The sequence below is a fragment of the Halictus rubicundus genome, chromosome 7, assembly GCF_050948215.1.
Source record: "Halictus rubicundus isolate RS-2024b chromosome 7, iyHalRubi1_principal, whole genome shotgun sequence".
NCBI lineage: Eukaryota > Metazoa > Arthropoda > Insecta > Hymenoptera > Halictidae > Halictus > Halictus rubicundus.
Window position 1 is genome coordinate 19,329,562 of NC_135155.1, and position 20,454 is coordinate 19,350,015.

A 20,454-nucleotide genomic window follows, 5' to 3' on the forward strand; every position below is an offset into this window, starting at 1 on the left:
ACTCTGTATACATACATGTGTAATTCTTTCGGTAAGCTTCGTTAACATGTACAAATTATTAATTGTATTCGACTACATAGATGCGAAACTTGTATTAGAACCTTTGATATTCGTATATCGAACTTATGGAACCTTGAACAAAACTTTTCGCATAATCTATGTACAATGCTTAGACATCTCATCGATAATAATATAAACTACAATGGAGTTCTGAAATTGTGTTCATGGAATTCATCTTGCGCGTGCATGCAAGAAACAGATTTGAACAGGTTCTCGAACAGCGCGGGAGTTTCGCATCTGTCCAAGCGTCCATTCTGTGATCCAACCAGAGAGTAGGTAACACAAGAGGCAACACTCTGGGCGGTACCTTTAAACTCGATCGGTGGTCCGTGTCCCTTTAAATTGGTTGTATGGGCAAGCGGGATATTTAAATCAACTGGATTTAATATTCCTATTTCCTGTCAATGTCTAATAATTAAAAATCTGTTTGCGTTAATTTATAATGTAATAATTATTAATATCGGTTTTTCAATTTGTTCAATTCTCGCTATTTTCCGAGAGGAGTACCATTACTACTTGAGGTGTATCGCTTCGCTTCCTTTGCCCCTCTGCCGTTCCGAGTACCTTGTTACGAGACGCGAACAGTACTCGTTGACAGAACACCGGAGTTTGTATTCAGGAAACTCGTCTTGCTCGCGCATGTGCAGTTTGAACAGATTTTCGAACAGCGCGGGAGTGCGCGCATCTGTCGAAGCGTGCATTCTGTGATCGAACTATGAGCGCGAGGGTGTATGTACGGTGTGTTTCGGGAATCCGCCGAGAAGGACGCTGTCAACGGTTCTCCCACTGCCACCTGTCGAGAGCATCGAACGGGATCGACTAGTCCACCGCGTACTCTGTGACCGAAGCTTTGGCCAGAAGGCTGCATCGTCGTCGGGTTCGCCATTTTATGTGTTTGGTTCTGGGACTGGGACGGTGGGTGCGTGCGGTGCAAACATAGAGAGCGTATTCCGTTCGTAATCTGCAAGATGTTACCCAAATACTTCGCGCCCGACATGTACAAGTAACGACAGGTGTCGGAGTGAGTGATCGGGCAGCGAGGGCTCGGGCCGAAATGGTCCCGGAATAGTGAGCTGTGCGTGAGTGTGTTTTCATCGAGTAAGTGCGTCGCACTGGCTTTTTCGCTGCTGTCGCCGTTTGTTGGTACCTGTGCCATTCGGGAAACACGGCTTTGGGTCAGATCACAGACGGCCTCAGGATTCCTCACGACACCCTCTCGTCACCATCTACGATGAGTTCGCGCAACATACCCTCAGACAAGGTGAGACTTGTCACTCCAGGTCTAACATGTCTACCGCACCCTTCCGCCTCCTCTTTCTCCTTTATCCTTCGCATCCACGCAAACCCAGGACGGATACCCGCGGCACTATTTCCGTCGAGTTGCGCTTTTATTCACCGAGTCACGGCCACGAAACCGTCAATGCGTAAAATTTCGTCCCCGGATCAATGAGATGTCTCGTAACGCGTCGCTCGTATCCCCTTTTTTCCCCTGATTAAACAACGGACGTGCACCCTCGCAATACCGTGATATTCGTATCTCCTCTTTTCTCTCTCTCTCTCTCTCTCTCTCTCTCTCTCTCTCTCTCTCTCTCTCTCTCTCTCTCCTCCTCTCTCTCTCTCTCTCTCTCTCTCTCTCTCTCTCTCCTCTCTCTCCCTTTCTCTCTGTTCACGTTGTCATCCTATTATCGTTCTACTTCCTCCGAGTCTATCACTCGAGCATCCCTCGCGCGACACTCGAAATATAACATCGAGGGATTCGGACTCGACAGTTTGACGTTTAAACCTTGACGAGCGGATTAAATCGCGCGCGCAAATTGTATACTTATAACATAACCGATCGATCGAAAATTCCAGTTCGACTATTACAACTCCGAAAGAATATAGAACAGGCTGTCATCACGGTGAATCTGATTTTTTCCGTGCAACCTTCTCTTGCAGATTAACTGCTAACGATTAACCTTTTACGTTTAAGCAGGCGTTGAGATGTGTTAATGAACCGTTCCATATGTTTCAAAGAAGTTTTTGACAGGAAACAATCGTCTGGCAAAACAGTGCCAATTACCAGTGCCCTGTGATATTTTTAGAAAATTATCATTGTGCATGCTGGTCTGTACTTTCCTCTCGGACACCTCTGTTTCCGGATTTTAAAGAAGTAATATAAACAGGATTTCGAGTGAATGGAAATTGCAATGTTATATTTTGGAGTTGCACGAAGATCCGCAGTCTAGTCGCAAGTGCAAGAGGCTAATTAATTTCGATTCGCGGGGGAAGCTGCGCCAGCAGCGGGAAGAGGAGGGGGCTTTCGCATAACTTTCTCTGGTGGTCTTTTAATTTATTTCGTGTGACAAGGACTCGCGTTCCTCTCGTTCGCGGATCGATGCGCGAATTAATTGTATCGCGAGCGTTCTACGCGCGCTTTAAGTCGGCCGGATGGCGGCGGGGAATTTTTACAAAGTCCCGACTCCTCCGCATAGTGCACTCCCTGCGGCCGCTCTAACGAGCCTGTTTAATTGGCACCAATCGCATTACGCGCGGAATATAAGAGCTTTGTGGGTTCGCCCTGCGTTACGTGTGCCCCAGCCCCCTCAACCTCCCTCCCCTCTTTGTCTCCTATCGATTCAGCTTTTGTTTCCCGTCTAAGTATTATTAAATCGGCGGAACAGGCGGCGTTTCGACTAGAGCTCGAAAAATTCGAATGCTCGAGAGCTGTTTGAACCCCGAACAGTTTCAACCCTGAATTACACTGGCAGACGGAAGAAAGCTTAAAATTGATATTTCTCTGTATACGAGTATTAATAACTTTGAAACTAGATGGTTTTTCAAACGTTCATTATTGATTTTTACGCAGAACTAGACACTCTATCGATTCACGATACGAAAGGTAGGCCGTTCCATTAAAAAAAATCAAAGCTACCTTGGAATCTCTGAAACGTATTCACCCGTATCAAAAATACCATGCAAGTTTTGTATAGATCATTTTTTCAGATTATTACAGATAACGGAAATAATCAAGGTGGTTAATAAAGTTATCGGTCCACCCTGTAGGTTTAGTTCGACCCCTTGGAGTAATGTGTAGCAGCACGCGGATAAAATAGATTGATCCGACCTATACGCAGCTAGAAATATCACGGCCATCCAAAATTCAGTGGCATTGATAGACCGTTAAATAGATGCAAATATTTGTGCACGAGGATTCGTGCCGATTATGCACGCCTCTCCTCCGCTATTTTCGTTCAGCCTTCCTTTTGCGATTAATTGCCGCCGATATCGATTGCTCCCTCGTTCGCGCCGCACGAAGATTTATTGTCGCGGGCTTCGTCGGCCGCGAAATAAAGAGAAGACAGAATCGTCCCGGACATTGAATTGTCACGTTATTTCGTGGGGGTCAATCTTTTAACTCTTTCCCGCCCAAAGGTCGACGCGTTCTTAACTACAGACTGCTGGCAGCTCATGGATCGTTTGCATGGAGACCTTATCAGGGTCGTCCAAAAATGACCAATAGAATTCTTTAGCAGCCGGAATCCGCCGCGTTCCTTCTAAAAACTCGGAGCTTTTCTCGCACACTGATATTGTTACTACATTACATAGAACTAGTACCTACCGGTAAAAAAGCTGAAACAACATTGCCTATGGTTACCCCTGATATTTCTATTAAAAAGCAAAATAGACATAGAATAATTATTAGATTGTCCGCTACCCTTGAAACCATGTAGCTTTCGTTTCGACCGTCCTTTTTTTTTTATATATACGAAACAGTTTAAAATTTATTTAGCCGCGCATTTACCCAGGTGAACCATCATATTCGTAGGAATTATGTTACCGAGAGTTATTTATTGTCGGACCAGGATCGAAACAGAAATATGGCGGCTAAACTTTGAAACGCGTATAATAGGCTAGAGCTAAAATTAATTTGCTCGCGTGTCAGCAACGAGTTTGCGATGATTATATAAAAGTTTACCGCAGTCACGATTATTCGGTTGAAAACGCGGTCGCGGTCGTTCTTGTTAAAAAACAAAATCGAATGCCTGCCCGTCCCGTTACGCCGCGCCGACGGCGAGTTTTCAATTAAGAAATGCTTTCCGCGGCGAATTGCGGGCTCGAGAAGGTTAGTTTCGTTACAATTAATCGTGCAAATTGAAATTCATGACGAAGGTACATACTACGATACAATCCCACCGGCAAGCCGAGCATCGAGTCGACTGTTCTATCGCCGATTTATTTCACCTTCTGACGATGTTGCTCGATTCGCGGAAAAATAAATGTGTCCCATCGGTACTTACTTACTGCTCGTTTATGAACAAAAATCAGTGAAAAATACGCAAAACGGTAAACGTACTGGAAAAATTTAGAACTATTGTTACATTATTTTCAGTCTATAAAGCCTATTAAAAGAGATCAAATTTTATTTTGTTCCAGCTTGTTGTAATCGAGGCATAGAATTTTTATTTTGCACGAGGATTCGCAGTCTATTCGTTACTTTTCTTGAATTTTAAGGATATTCGATGCAAAATGTTCTTCGTTTACTTCCGTTCAATTTGGTTAATTAATTCTCCATCTCCTAAAAGAGGACTTTTGCCCTTGTCCTTGCGACCGTACGAAGAATTACTGTTTTCTATTTATCACTTTTAATACTATTTCTTCATATTTGGAAAGCAATTTGTACGTGCCAGCGTGTAACTTCATGGAGGACCTTGTTTGTAAATATCGAGTCGACGTTAATGAATCGCACCTTCGTTAATAAATAAGTTCTACATTGCTATCGGCTGTGGCCTTCATTAATTTTTAGATCAACCGCCATTGTACGGACTCTCTGATGATCACTGATAACGTTGACGAGTAAACCAACTCTCGGCGGACACAAAATGGATTAATGTATGCATTTATAAATATTAAATAGTTTGCCGTGTAAATAATAGAAAAATGTGTAGATTACCGTGTTATTCGTTAGGAAAGATATAAATACCTTTCTTTTCAGTTGAAAAATGAGAACGCACATTGATTACAACTGCATATCTCACACGTTTCCATAGTTAGAGAAAAATAGGGAATTTAAAGACGCAAGCAAGTCAAGATAAACCGAACAAGCAATCCGTCATTATTATCTGTTCTGTTGCGTATTGCGTTTTACATCGTTTCCAAAGAAATCTTTTTGTAGATCTCTTTACGCGATGTCCAAAGAAACTGTAACAATGATACATTGATATTAATTCTCGCATGACGGACCGTAGTTGCCGGTGATTGGGTCACCCATGACCCATACTAGCGAACACACAGTCAGAGACAAAAAGGTAGTCGAGATCCACACGCATGTCGCGGGTCACCGCAGACTCGGCCATCGTCGAGCAAGGGTTAATTAAAATGACAGTATATCAAAATAATCTAGGTGTTCGAAAACGTTGTCCACAATTATTTTCCTGTTACGTTCTGTTAAATAGACTGTTGCTGCAGTATTTTTAGCGAAGCTCTGTATCCGACTGTAAAATTCAACATCGCACGGTTGAATCAATAGTGTACATTTCAGCGGCACTACAGTCTGGCAGTACGTTTCACTCGAATTTTGATCCAGAAATACATGCATCGTATGTACACGTTTCCAGTGCTCTTACCACGAATTTGCAAGTTATAATTTATTTTCTCTCGTATTTAATGTCATCACGTTTTTCGCACGTCTCCTGTGCTAATATTCGGTTGGTTTTTCGAAAGTACTGCAAGCGACAACAATATTTTTCTACGTCTCCAGGTTTGTAACCAAATTGGTTAAAAACTTCCCGCAAGGTAAAAGAGTCATAGAAAACGATGGTAACTACTTAATCGACTGGTTGTAACATTGTTTGTAACGAAGAGCAAATGAAAGCTAAACCGAAAATCATATCGAGGCTCTTACAATGACATATCGTCGCGGAGTGATGTTAGTATCGAAATGGTTAAGAGATCGCGTTGCACAGTCAGCAGCGTCGTTCCGAGAGCAATTTTCACGTTCTGTTCCTGTTCGGAGCCCGCGAGCGCGACCGGGAGCAGTGCAGCTAAAAGCGGCCGAGGATCGTTGCGTCAGAGCTACGTATGTACTCCATTCGAGTGTATCTCGTTCTCAAGGTAACGCGTGAGTCGTCTAAACCTCCGAATTCTCACGGTTCGTTCCGCTCGTCGGCTACGTGATTTATCAACACGTTTGATCCTGTTGAAAAGTCATCGGGTCGACGAGGTCCGCGTGTAGAGGGCGCAGCATAAAGACAGGGAGAAGAACGTGTCTGGCCGCGATTGGGGATTCCTCCGCGGCTGCAGCCCCCGCCATTGTCGTTGATATCGAGCAACCCACGGTCAAGGTCGATTAAAGAACAGACAGAATTTATTTCTTTTCGCCGGGGGAGAAAGGGAGCCGCCGCCAGCTAGCCCGGACAATTCTGGCTCGTACAATAAACCGCGGCGAAAACGGAGCCCCTCCAACCACTCACCTCTCCACGACCCTCCTCATCCCTTTCCACGACCCTGTAGGCCTACGCCCACAAAGGTAAAAATGGCCCGCGGTACCCGGAGAAAGAAGCCGGATCTAGGCGAATCCGTTTAAACGTGTATCCGTATTCGGTCGACCGATTCTCCTTCCCCTTCTGCTATTATAGACCCTGCTCTATAACCGTTCAGACAACTGCTCGCTAGGAACGCTCTCTAAGTACACGCGCTGAAATTTTATTGAAAGCTGTGCGGTACCAGCAGGCCATAACGTAGCAGTTTTATTCTATATTACTCTGCGTCGATTTTTCCAATTTTTGGTAACGCGTGTCGATAAAAATATTTCACTTTTCCATTTAAAGCGATTCACTCTGTTGCGTACTACCTTCGTACTCCATCAGGCAGAATGTTCCAACTCTTTTGACGATAACGAAGGTAATTCACACGATCAAAATGCTTTGTAATAGTTTTCGTAGAGAATGCCAAACTGTAATTTTCGATGGGTCCATAGTTCTAGCGTGAAATAAGTGAATATCACATCGAGAGATAGCAAGTAGGTGAGCAGCGAGGACAGCGAGCGTGTAATTGGCCGCTCGATAACTGCTCGTTTCCCGTGGCTGCCGCCAGAGCCCAAAAATCGGGTGGTTATCGAGCGGCCACTGTGACACTGTCCTCTTTTCTTTCCGGCGTCGATTGCGCTCGAAGTCATTCGCAGAGTTGACGATTCATTTGTGGTCCTGAATCACGTGGATGACTCCTCGCGGATGGAGTCCCGCAAGACTGATAAAAACTGACGAGCGCGAGAGACGCAGCTCGTTCGCGTTTCACTTGCAAATGTTTGATCGCGTCATAAAACGATGATTGTAAAGTCGGAGGTTTATTGCGCGACAACTGGCTGCGTCGGGAATACGTATTAATCGAGGGGAGAAAGGCAATGAGAGGGAGAAGGGGGGAGGGGGAGAGAGAGAGAGAGAGAGAGAGAGAGAGAGAGCCGACGTGTGAAAGGAGCTACAAAAAGGATAAATTGATTTTAAGCATTTTTACGAATATTTACAGTCAGCTGGCGCGTTTTCGCATTAATTGCTCGCGGTTTAATATTCGGTTCGCGGTAACGAAACGTTCCGTGCGTGATTCGGTGAACGCCTTTTGCTCCATTTGTTTAACAGAGCGATCGAACTGCATGAAAAACACGTTTTTGTTAACACGAAACGGGGAACCGAATTTTAACGTAAAATCATCGCGACAGGAGAAATATTGATGCGCGTACACGAGGACTATTGTTAATGGTCTTCTTATAAATGTGCACAAAGAGTACCGTGAAAGGCTTTCTTTGGATAAAAAACATATAGGTTTTAATATGCTTTCAGTACATGCGCCCTCGCTCGAGTATTAATGGAACGTTTCCTTATGTTCTAATTACGCCATAGTGCACGATCCTTAATCCCCTTGATGTATATTCAAGTTTAATCTCTCTGAAAAGCAATTTTATCATGATAAAATGTTGCTTCGTATTATCGATCGTTTTTTGTATTCTACAGGAATAGTAGGGATACCTAAAATACTGTCGTTATTTACAGATGTACTATTGAGGACCATTACCATTTTCCTCGACTCTGCAAAAAATGGTTCAACATTACTTTTTTTTTTCTCAAGAACAAAGAGATACATATTTCCTTTCGAGAGCTGCGCACTGTATATGTTCGTAATAATCGTAAAATTCGATGTACATATTAGGTTGTGTAATAATTCCATACACGTTCGTAAGTCATGTTTGTTCAAAGTTACTTTTACCGGTCGGACATTTCATATGCAACAACCTAATAGTACATATTGATTTTTGGTGAATGCTGAATAGAGATACCATAAATCCGATAGATTGATAGGCCGATTTGATCTCCCGAAAATGGGCAGAGATTTCTCGTTACCGATTGCACGGTGAAGTCACTTTACACCAGAGTTGGGCATTATTTAGATAAAAAATTATTTAAATAACGATTCGAATAAAAGATACTTTATCTTTATTCGTTGTTCGAAGGTTCGAATAAAAAAAGTATCTTTATCCGACGAGTATCGGATAAATACTTTTATCCGACGAATAAAGATAATTTTTTTTATTCGAAGCGGATTTATTCGAACTTCGAATAATTTTTTCATCTTTTATCTGTATCTTTTATTCGAAGGCTTCGAATAAATCTTCGAATAACTTTTGCCGAGCGCCGAGCATCAAAGACCCAGCGACGACAGACGACATACAATGCAAGCGGATGGAGAATCGCGCACGAATGAAAGTTTAAACTTTTAGATTTTTCAACATACCCTCATAAAATTGTGACGAGCGAATGGAGGGGATTTTCCTGATGAAAATGTGGTCAAATTCGAGTGTAATCGAACAAGTTTCACTGATATCTAATGTTACGATAAAAATTACAATCTCATTAAAGACAGTCCAAATGATGTCGTGTTTGGACTCATTTCGATCGGAACAAGCTCTACAACTCGTTCGTCTTAACAATATTGTTCTGATTAAAAACATACAAGCATAAATTGCCAATAATGCACGATTGTCTGTCGTCGCTGGGTCTTTGATGCTCGGCGCTCGGCAAAAGTTATTCGAAGGCTTCGAATAAAAGATACAGATAAAAGATGAAAAAATTATTCGAAGTTCGAATAAATCCGCTTCGAATAAAAAAAATTATCTTTATTCGTCGGATAAATTCTCGTCGGATAAAAGTATTTATCCGATACTCGTCGGATAAAGATACTTTTTTTATTCGAACCTTCGAACAACGAATAAAAATATTTTTATCTTTTATTCGTTATTCGAAATTTTTATTTAGATAAATATTTTGCCCAACTCTGCTTTACACGTCTCGCCCTTTCAGGAAGTAATTCCGATGTTTCGTCGATCAACTGTTAGAGCTTTGTCAAGGGTCTCAGGGCTGTTCGATACTTATCTAATGGCGAACTGGGATTACAGGTATCTAGGTCCTTTCGGGAAGTGATTGCGACGTTTCGTCAGTCTGCTGGTACATTCGGTAGGGATTTGAAGACACGCTGATAGCGATCTAATAGCGTGGGAGGCTTGCGGCTACGTGCTGCACCCTTTGCGAAAACAATTACGTCGTTTCGTCGGTGTTGCTGTGTCGAGCTCGCGAGGGGCTCGAGGACTCATTGTTATTGCACCGATATCATCGGTATCTGTGCGACCCCTATTTCTCAACGTGCGTACTCGCTTTGATTTTTCCTACTTGACTAACTAAAGTTCTAACTTGGCGACGATGCTTCTAAAGAAAGCTTCGCCAACGGATCAATCGACGGATCGTCCAAAAAACACGCCCACATTTTTCTTTCGAATAAGACACGAATTATTTGGACATTTTCAAGCTGTTGTTTTTTATTTGGTGAAAGTCTCGTATAGAAAAGATGTTCCGTAGCGGCTTGGTTTTCCCGAATTATTCCTCCGAGTTGAAAAATCTTGAACGAATGGGTCGCGCTATATGTAGTTAGGCACCGCAGTGTATTACGACTGTCGGGGGTCTCTCTATAAACGGATCGCAGTTGTTTCACGGAGACTCGAACCTACTTCTTTCGTCGAGCAGATCAAAGGAACAATTTCCTTCCAATATTGTTCCTGGACCTGCAATTTTCCTCGGCGAGTCTCGAGTACCAGCCGTAACTTCGGTCAAGAAACTCGTGGGATGAGTGTACCCGCAAACGGAACGGCGTGTATCGAACGAGCACTATTCGGACAAAGAAAGAGAAAGAGAGGGAGAAAGAAGACACGAGGCCGAGTGGAAAGGCCTGAAGATGGCTTTACGTCCACCGTTAGAGATCGTTCGTTCGTTCTATCATTTTTGTTTTACGTGTCCGCACAGCACCACCGGGGCCGTTTGATGCCAGTCGGTTTCAAAGCGAAGGGCTCTTACTACTTTTGTATCCGGTGGGCTGGCCCGGTCGCTCTGGGTAAGGGTAACGCGGTTTCGCTTGTACCGCCTTCTCCATTCAGTCGGAAAGATAACGTTGCTGCTCCGGATTTTTAACCGGCCCGGCCAGCGATGCCTGTTTCGTGACGTACGATGTATCGTGACCCACTGAAAAGCGGGCAGAGCCATTGCCGAGGGCAAACCTGAAATTCACAGCGTTCCGCAGCACAGTGCTCTCGGAGAACGCGAAAAACTGGCCAAAATTCAATTTTTCAAATTTCAGATTTCGAAGATTCTCTTTCTTTTTTTTTCGTACATGTTAACCACACCTTAAACCTTCAGAATCTAAAATATTGTTCGTTTTGGATGATTGTATGATCGGGTGTATCATTCCGAAGACAAAATTCAAGATGAAAATTCAAGTACAGTTTTCTTTCGATATAGGACGATGACTCGAGGCGGCTTTCGACGTATAACGGACGAGGGTACTTTTTCGGCTTGACATTGTTCTCGACTGGGCTGAGAGTTTATGGGTCCCATAAAGTTGCCCGGCAGACCATAAAGTGGGCGATATCTTTCGTTGGAAAAGGATAGAATATGACGTATCCTCTGGCGCTAAGCGGTGTCGAGCGGACAGCTTCGGAAGAAGAAGAGGGGATAGAGATTTTCTTGTTACGGAAAAAACATCGCTGTCTTATATCGAAAGAAAACTGTAACGCTAAGATAATTTTTATCACTTTTTCGCGTTCTCCGACCGCTGTGCCCGTTGACGACGAGGCAACACGATCGACGCGCGCGCGTGTATCACTTTTAATTGTGACTCAGGATCAAGGCAAACTGCATGGTTCATGCGGGATCGTTAGCTGGTAAAAAACACCGTCGTCGTGTGGATTTCCTCCGTCTCTCTGTTTCTCCTTGTTTCTCTCTCTCTCTCTCTCTCTCTCTCTCTCTCTCTCTCTCACCACGTTCCCACCTCCATCGAGTATTCTGGACGCGAGCCCGCGCGTTCTCCTTCGAGAGAAATCCGACGGTATCACGTACCAGTCGTAAAACTTCAGTACTTTTGTCCCGCTTGTTTTTTATACCGGCCGCTCGAAACAATTCCCCGCGATCCCGGAAGAAGAACGAAACGTTGAGAACCGAGGGAATTCAGAAATCTTACCGTAATGGAAGCTGTGCCGATCGGTAATACACCGATCCAGTTTTCTTCTTGCTGGGGGTTACATTTTGTCGCTAGTAAACTGTGGATTTTTATCGTTGACCCCTTCCCGTGGAATCATAATTTTTTGCAATTCTATATTCCAAATTAGTAAAGAGAACAGAATGACGTTTCTAAAGAATGTTTTGATGCCACGTTCCCCTGATTAATCTCGCCACCCATAGCTAAATCGATGATGGCCTAAGCGACGAGAATCGTTCAAGTATTCTCCGCTTCACATTGTTGGAACAAATTTCAAGGTCTCCGGCTGGTTATCCCGCCACTAGCCGCAATCTTTTGTCCTCGAGTTCTCCTCGTTACGTTTAAAAGATGGAAAAGCGGGTGCTCTTTGCTTTTCACACAGTCAAGGTAGCGCGCGGTACGAAGCTTGCGGGTCGTATCTAGCGTAGGGACATTGAAAAGTAGTGGAACAAAAGATCTATACTATATAGGAATCGTGTGGACTACGCGAGAAATCGAGGGAACAGATTCTGAAAGCCCTCCGGCGGTAAGCGAAAAAAGGCCGGATCTAGCGGGAGTTTATGACATTGACGGGCTTGAAGAACATCCGTGATGGGATCAGGAGCGTCATCCTGATCGTTAAGGATAAAACATCAGATTCGGAGCGGTCTCGACGAGGTGTCTAAAAAGGCTTCGAAGCGGAGAAATCCTTTTATGTTCTTTAAATTTAATAAAGGTCGGATTAGGGGGTCGACACAGGGGTGCCCCCTGTTTCTTCGCACCGTTCGATAGGTGCCCCGAAGAGCACCGTCTCCGGCAAGTTTCAAGTCCCCTTGCGGTACCCTTACCGACCGTAACATGGACATTCTACCCGATGGCACACGCACGATTTCTAAAAAAATTAGGCAAACGTGTTTAACATTGTTTGCATGGCAAACGGCCATCTCGTGTATGAAATATTCAATAAAATGTCTGACGACGGAGGAAGACTTTTCCTCGTAAGAATGGCGTCTGAACGTTTACGGGGCGGATCGCGTCCTACCCGAAGAATGCTCGAAGCCCCTTGTGCTCGCGAACTCGAACCGTTTCGAAGCCATTTCCCCGTTCTATTTTGAATCCATTGTTCTTTTGCTCGCGGCGGTGCACACAACGCCGTGGCACGTTTACACGCGTACTACAGGAACCTCGTTAACGGGGGCTCCGTATTGAAGGAGCACGCGGCGAGGCAGAGTGCCACGGCTCATAACAAACCGGTCCTGTTTATACGTCGAGCAAATAAAAATTGTTGTCACGGCACGCGTCTTTCGACCATGTGGCGGCACACAATACAATTCGCGTTAGCGCGGACACCTTACTCTCTCGACGAGTAACTTTCGTTTTCCCTTTTTTCCATCTACTTTTGTTACGAATAAGAAACATGTTCGAAATGTCGTGTTTCCTCATTTCATAAGGAAAGTAATTTATCGCGTGACTATTATCTTTCGATTAGCGTTTAAGTACGACACCTTACGTTAGTCGAAAAGTGCGAGATTCCTCGATGACGAAGATGCTAGCATGACGTAGCTGTCCGTAGGCTAGAATCGATGACGGATTTCGGTAATCCGTATCGACCAAGCAATGGTTAGGAGAGCAACAACATTCCCTACAGTCGGAGGAGCGAACCGTTCGATTCATAACAAGTTATGATCGAACGAGTTAATATAACGAGTTGACTGGTTATTCAACGACTAGTTATTCTCATTTTCTTCCGCATCGAAGCATCAGTCCTTGAACTTTGCTACATCTATCTTGTATTTACATTCGTTGCGACATAATCTTTGTTGCAGTCGTTTTACCGATCTCGAGACGCAGTTTCCCCAGGCTGCATAATTCAAAAACGATCCGATTATCGGATCAATGCCGTATTTTTGCAACGACTCAAGATTTTTTGCAAGGTTTACAGTTCTGTCCATTTTATAGAACGAACTTATGGCGCTACATTCGAGACATTTGGCGCCAGGAAAATAACCGCGGTTTCACACGAAGACGACAAACAAAACCGCTGTGCCGCTTTAATCGTGTACGCGTCATTCCAGCACTTTTCCGTGCCTCTACTTCGCGTTGCGCTAATTTTCTGACCGTCTTTCTTGCTAGTCGACTCTTTGTATCGTCACTCTGCGTATTTATTTTGCTTGCCAGAAAGTTCCATCCGTTTCGCGCGCGAGAGGTTTTTCCATGGTCGAGAACATCAAGGTTCGTTCGAGGTAAATACGAGAGATCTTGCAGATGGTCAGGCGCGTGTTTGCATGGGTTCTCGGCGACGCGATTTCTAGCTGAACCAACGGGCCCCCGTTCTTATATGGTACATATAGCGGCGGGGCATGTTTTTATAAGCGTCATTATGAAACTCGATATTGAAATGAAAATTTCATTTACTCATTGGAAGCCTGCTCGTTTGAAATCAGGTACGAAATGTTGAATTAGACAGTGTGTTACACGCGAACTCGATTATTCCAAATTGTCACTAGAAATATCGAAATGTTTAGCGCGAAACGAGACATTCGTGTTTTCCACGAACTCTTTACGAATTGCGTACTTTAAAAGTAATAGAAAGGTGTTTACGAGTAAAATGAAATATCGAGGACAGACCGAATGTAATACTTTTTAATTATGCATCTTAAACGAAGTCTAATGATTCTCGAAGCACAGAGCGACTTTTGAATGCAGCACATGTTATCAAAAAGTTCTTTCTCGTTCGCAATGAACGATTTCAGTGAAACGAAATGAATGCTATGCACAGTCACGTCACTCCGAACTGTTTGACGATCTTGCAGAAAACATTAAAGTAGACTTGCTGGAAGATTATTACTAGTCTGCGGATCTTGAAGCATTTATGACCGGCGCTTTGTGAAATACAAGGATACGGCTATATTAACTGAAATTAATAAAGCTTTCGTTTCGCATTGACCCGAAGAAATCTTTCGGTAGACGGAAGAGATTATTTGATCCGCTTGTTAATCTCGTTGATCCGTTCATTTGTAACAGATCTCCACCTGTCCAGAGGTGCAGAATCACGCGATATATAATTTTGAAACACTCTGTACGCAACGATAGCTGTGAAGTGAAACGCGACAGAAGAAGGTGCACAACAGAATACAGAATACAGAGTACAGAATACAGAAAATAGTAAAAAGGTTGACCGTGAAGAACAATTGACAGAGAATTGTTTCGCATTAGAGCAATTCAGCGAAAACAGTTTCACACTTTGTTTCTGTCCGTGGTAGCCGATAACAAAGACATTGTTTCACCGCATTCCATTTTTCGGTGTAAATTTCGTTGTAACTGGCGGCCGTTAGCGTCGCTGCATCGATAGTATAATATCGCTATATCGTCTATGTAAATGGCGCGCAAGCGGGGCTGGTTTGCATCTCTCGCGTGGAAAACGCCGATCGTAAAAGTTAAATTGCTTAATTGTATTTTATTACCGGTGCGACCGGTACAAAAGGCGAAACAGATGCAGGCTTTTCGCCGGGCCGGTTACAAAATTCCAGCTGTTACGCGGACGAGCGCGCGGTTCGTTGTGCGCTCTGTTATCGAAGAAATATGTATACGTATACATATATCGGACTCTCGCGTTGCGCCCCGCTATCGGATATTATCGGACTCGAAAACGATCGCGAATGCCAGTTACTTATGCACCTGTCCGTCCCGGTGGCTTGTAGCGGTAACGAATCGAGCCCGGCAATTGCGATACGAGAATACGGTCCTGATGCAATCGGTCGAACGTGGCTCCGGCAATGTATGCTTAACGTATCATGAATTTCACAGGACCTAAATCACCGAATTTACATATTCGGCCAATTGCTCTGCCGCACGTCGAAATCGCTTTCGCCGCGCGATACCGCCCGGAAAAGAAAGAAACACAACAAAGGAATAGAGGCGTCGCGTTTCGAACGATACTTTACGACGATCGTTCTTTTTCGCCGATTAATCGTGGTGATTCTCGAAACTTTGAGATTCCGCGAGACGCCGTTGAATGCGTAGGAGTCGTTGCGTAGGTGAAACATTTGTAGGGACACGTGTTTTTTAGAACCTCAACTCAAAATATTAATTTTCTTCTGCGATAACGGAAGGTTCAACTTCCATTTGACATTCAGCTCCGTACATTTTTTTTCTTCTTTTTTTTTTTTTTTTTGAGTGTTCTAAAATATTAGAATAAATCCATTATATCGATATATTTATGGTAATATAACTATTGTCACGTAGTCGCCTGATCGCCAAGAAAATTGTTTCGTCGCGTCGTTCGCATTTTCGTTGGTCGCTGCGACGAAGCGCATACGTCGCTGGCGACTGGTCGACAGCGCGTAACGGCTCTTAAACGTGTAAAATCACCTTTTGGTCCAAAGAACAGTAGTTTTCCAGACCACTGTGTGCCGGTGCGCCGGTGGCCGCTCGGTTCTCACGGTGGGCTCGGTTCACCCGATCAGCGGAACACAAACTATTTCAAAGAGAATATTGAATGGCCACGGGAGTGGCTATCGTTGTCGATACACCGTGTTTAAACAAACGCGTAATTATATTCCCCGGTGTTCCCGCGTTACACCGAATGCCGGGTCTCTCGGAGTCTTCTCAAAGCGTAATAATACGGCGGAGGCATTCGCAAGAACGAGTAGGGGTTATCTCCGTTATGCTATTAATTACTTAAAGCTTCAAAGCGAACGATAATCAACGGGGGGAACGAAGGAAAGAGAGGTCAGAGGAAGATTCATCGTGCCGCGGTTCCACGGAAAACGGTAACCGTAACGGCCACGGAGAGACGAGAAAGAAGCGGAAAGAACGGGGGAGTGAAATGACGACGGAGGGTTCAGAGAGAGAGAGAGGGGGGAGGGGCGGTGGCAACGGGGAAAAGCGGATGAACTGGTCAGAGACAAAGTCTTTGTCCCTGACGTCGGCCATCCCTGCGAGCGTAGCGAACGACTTTCCTTCTGTATTGCGTATTGTTCGAATATTTATTTCGAGTCCGTACTCGAAGTTTACGAAAAGTTCCTTTCTCTTTGGTGATCTAGATTTCCCGAACCTTACAGCGTTCCAACCTTCCAACGGTAAATCAAATCTAGAATAGCGAATTTGTGGCACGACCAAAGATCGGAATCAGCGTTCTTAGTGGGAAACCCTATCGCATTTAGGCCGGGGCCACACGAGCAACCAGCCAAAACATGCTGATCTCCAGAAAACCTAAAGAATCTGCTCTGCTGCAGGTCTAGTGAAAAGAAAATTTATGCGAGGGCTCTTAGAAACGTTTTTGTGCGAACAGAGAAGTGTTAGTAGTTTTTTTTTTCTAGATACGTCGCTATTCGAAATTTGCTGCGAATCTCTGCTCCAAAAAGTGTCTGATTTCGCGCGGAGCGACCTTGTGAAAAATGGGATCGGCCATCCGGTGATTACGCGTTCCTCGGTATCTTCGATCAGGTCCGTGGAGATTGATACGGAGGCGTCGTACAACACGCTCGTATTTCCAAGTCGTCGGTTTAAAGCCGGCAAAATAAGGCAGCTGATCAGTCGTTACCGCGCGGCAGGCAGATTTACGAGCGTTTTTACGCGAAACCGTTTCGCATCCGACGCGGCCGCAAAACCGCGCGAAAATCGAGCGGTTTGTTTCGCAGGCATTACCAGCGCGGCGCGGCGCGGCGGTGACTGCATCCGCACACCACTGGCTGCGCGATAATCTAAATTCGTTCTTTCCCGGCCACATATCCGGGACACGCCAGAATTTTTCCGCGGGCGAATTTTGATTTTACGAGTCGCGCGACCGCGTAAGAGCAATTCCCCTGATCAGGCGACACTGGCTCGGCAGACCCGAAGATCACGATATGACAGTTGCGGAGAGACTATCGCACAGACACTGTGGGGCGCGTTTCATTGTCGGAAACCGACAATCTTTGGCTCACCTCGCAGCGTCTGTACACAGCTACTATAGTTTATTATGTACTTGAATTCGGTGACACTGCTTCTTGTATGCGAGTGCAATTTACGAGGAATGAGTTCAAACGAACGAATTCGCATTTGTTCTTCCTCGCCTCTCTTATTTGCCACGATTAAAATATGAAAAATTAAAATTTGTTAAATAATAATCCGGGTAAAATCGAAACCGCATTGCTCGCGAGTGCACTGTATTAATTTTATTCTCTGTGTACACGGATATAGAGATCCGAGTATTTTCGCACGAAAAATAAATTCACGCTCAACTGTTCAACGTTGTAAAATACACGTATAATGTAAATGCATGAATATTCGCGAAATGAAAATACACGTGTATACCAGTGTATTTGATATTACACGGATTATGATCCGGATTCGTTTATTACACGCCTACACGTATATTTACTTTACGCACACGTGAAATAGCAAGCTCCAGTACAAATATGTACATGCTACGCATTTCGAACATAGTATTATAGTATACCGACGAATCGTAATTCTTAGCCGTTCGATACGATAAATATTTATGCACGCTAATTGTTTTTCTCCGCGTGAATTACCGATCTAGAATGTTTATCGAAAGCAAAAATATCAATTAATTCGATACGATAGATTCATTTGTTTAAATCTGGCGTACGAATCTTTGACCCGGTTCGTGTGTCGAAAGCTATGGTACAAATTGATTCGACACGTTTATTTATTTGAAATCGAATTTTAAAATCGAACATTTCATATGCAACAACCTAAGAATAATGTTTATTTTCCAATATCTTTAAAACGCGCATATTTCTGAGAGAGAACGTGACGCAAAGAAACACACAGCAAGATAAACATTGCCAAGTACATAATTCGAAGATGCGAGGCTCGACCGGGAATCTGAAGAATCCTCGCGAGCCTATTAACACGTAAACGTGTCAAAATATCTAGCCGCTGGTTCCGGACAACGCAGTAACATCGGCGCAACACGCGAACAAATAATTTGCCGAAGCATTTCTATATTCAAAACCTCGAACGACAACATTTATATGTATCCTTACCTAGCCGATTAAGCCGACGCGACGCGCGACGTCGAAGTTCGGGTTGCAAGTTCGTTTTCAGTCAACAAACAAGTTCGCAAGAATAACAAACGTTAAATCATTCCGCTTGGTTACGGGACGGACAACATTTGCGAAGTAACGAGCTACAAATTATTCAAGCGGACTGACCCGCAAACGTAACGACGTAACGAGACGTCGATCGGCGAACATCGCCAACACCGCACAGTTGGTTGTTTCCGTAAACGAGGGTGGAATTAATTTAAAAAATTGCATGTCGTGAAATGGGTTACGACTAGGTCTTTTCATAAGCTAATACTAGACTGAGATAGATCGACAAGAATACAGACTGACATCTGATCTTGTTTGTTAAGTAAATAATAGCCACGCCCAAGCGTCAGTCAGTTTTCTTCGCGTCTCGAGCGTTAATTCCACGTTATGTTCCCAACCGAATATTTTCTTGTCGGTTGAGAATGGATTATTATCGTACAGGCATTCATCTGTTTCTACCGAAAAACTTTTACATTTCTACTTCCTGCTAAATTCGTAATTCACGAATTAGATTCCGTGACCCGAAAATCCCTAAAATCGTTCTGTTTGTTATCAATTAACACTGTGCATCGCGCTGTAATCTGTGATGCAAGCCGTGCGTCTAACCATTATAAGGTTAATTCATTTTTTTTTTTTTTTCGATATTGTACAACCAAGAATTTGATCGCGATACATCGGCGAGCAGCGAGTAACCTTGCTGGCCGATTCGCAATCAAGATAATTATTTTATGAATCATCCCGAGCGGAATCGCAATCGGCGAGCGTTCCGTGTCGATCCCGTTTGGTAATACGCGTGGCAACCGCGCTGTTTTGTTTTTACTGTGCTAAACAATTTACCCGCGGACCGATGCAGGTGCTTCTCAGTGGTACGTTCCAGTTTAGCAACTGGCAATTCTTTTTCCGTTTACCGACTGTAAACCATAGGCCTGCATCGTCGTTGTCTTTTCTTTTTTTTTTTTTTTGCGTCCATGATTCATCTTTTAGAATACGATCATATTTAGAATATATGTCCGAAGAAATAAATTTATTGAATAATCCCCTTTAAACGCGTCCGTACAATAATCGTAAAAAAGCATTTGCTACTCGTCAGATTTACGGATCCCCTGGCTTTACCGTTAAATGGGATTTTGGCATGAAACGTCGTTGGTATACATTTTATGAAACGAAAATGTTTAAATTTGTAAGCACCATAATTTCCAGCAGTCTTTTCACGTTCCCTTGAAGGGAACATCCGAGTTGATGACCATGTGGATTTAAATTAATTTCCGACATGTGTGCACGGTTCAGTATAATTTTCCGCTCCAACTTCAAGGCTTTTTCATCCCCTGAATGTAAACGATGTCTTTTGAAATATGTACGTATCGAATATTTTTTCGACTAGTGTTCTATACAGAGTGTCCCATTTTAACTTCCCAGAGCAAATATCTCGAAAAATATGATACGAAAAAATGTTTTAGATAGAAGTTATGTGGTTTCGCGGGGGGGGGGGACATCACGCTGTTACCTATTCGACCTTGAAAAGGCCTGTACAGGTCATCTTGAAACAATGGGACTCGTGGTGGGGACGGTCTTGTCTCGATCGAGACGAAAATGCCCATCTAAATGCCCCGCGGTAGAACATTTTCGAAACTGGTACAATCTCGTACGACGAAAATGTATTTGCTTTGCGCTCGTGTTTAACAATTATTTTTACGACGAAAACGCTGTGAAGATAAGCTAAAGTTGCTTTCGAAAAACAATCAAAGGTGTACTCTCTTCGTTGGTATTGTACATAGGTACCATTTGTTCGGCGCAATCCCACTGTTGCAGGAATAACACCATC

The 20,454-nt window shown here is 43.8% G+C and overlaps 1 protein-coding gene across 1 annotated transcript in view; it reads left to right on the top strand.

The window, feature by feature from the left end:
- Positions 1–833: 833 nt before the first annotated feature.
- Ubl3 (ubiquitin like 3) overlaps positions 834–20,454 on the top strand; it is a 94,550-nt gene continuing 74,929 nt past the window's right edge. The window contains exon 1 of the mRNA XM_076791006.1: positions 834–1,321. Within this exon, the coding sequence (XP_076647121.1) occupies positions 1,292–1,321 (30 nt within the window). The 5' untranslated portion in view covers positions 834–1,291. The remainder of the gene's footprint in view (positions 1,322–20,454) is intronic.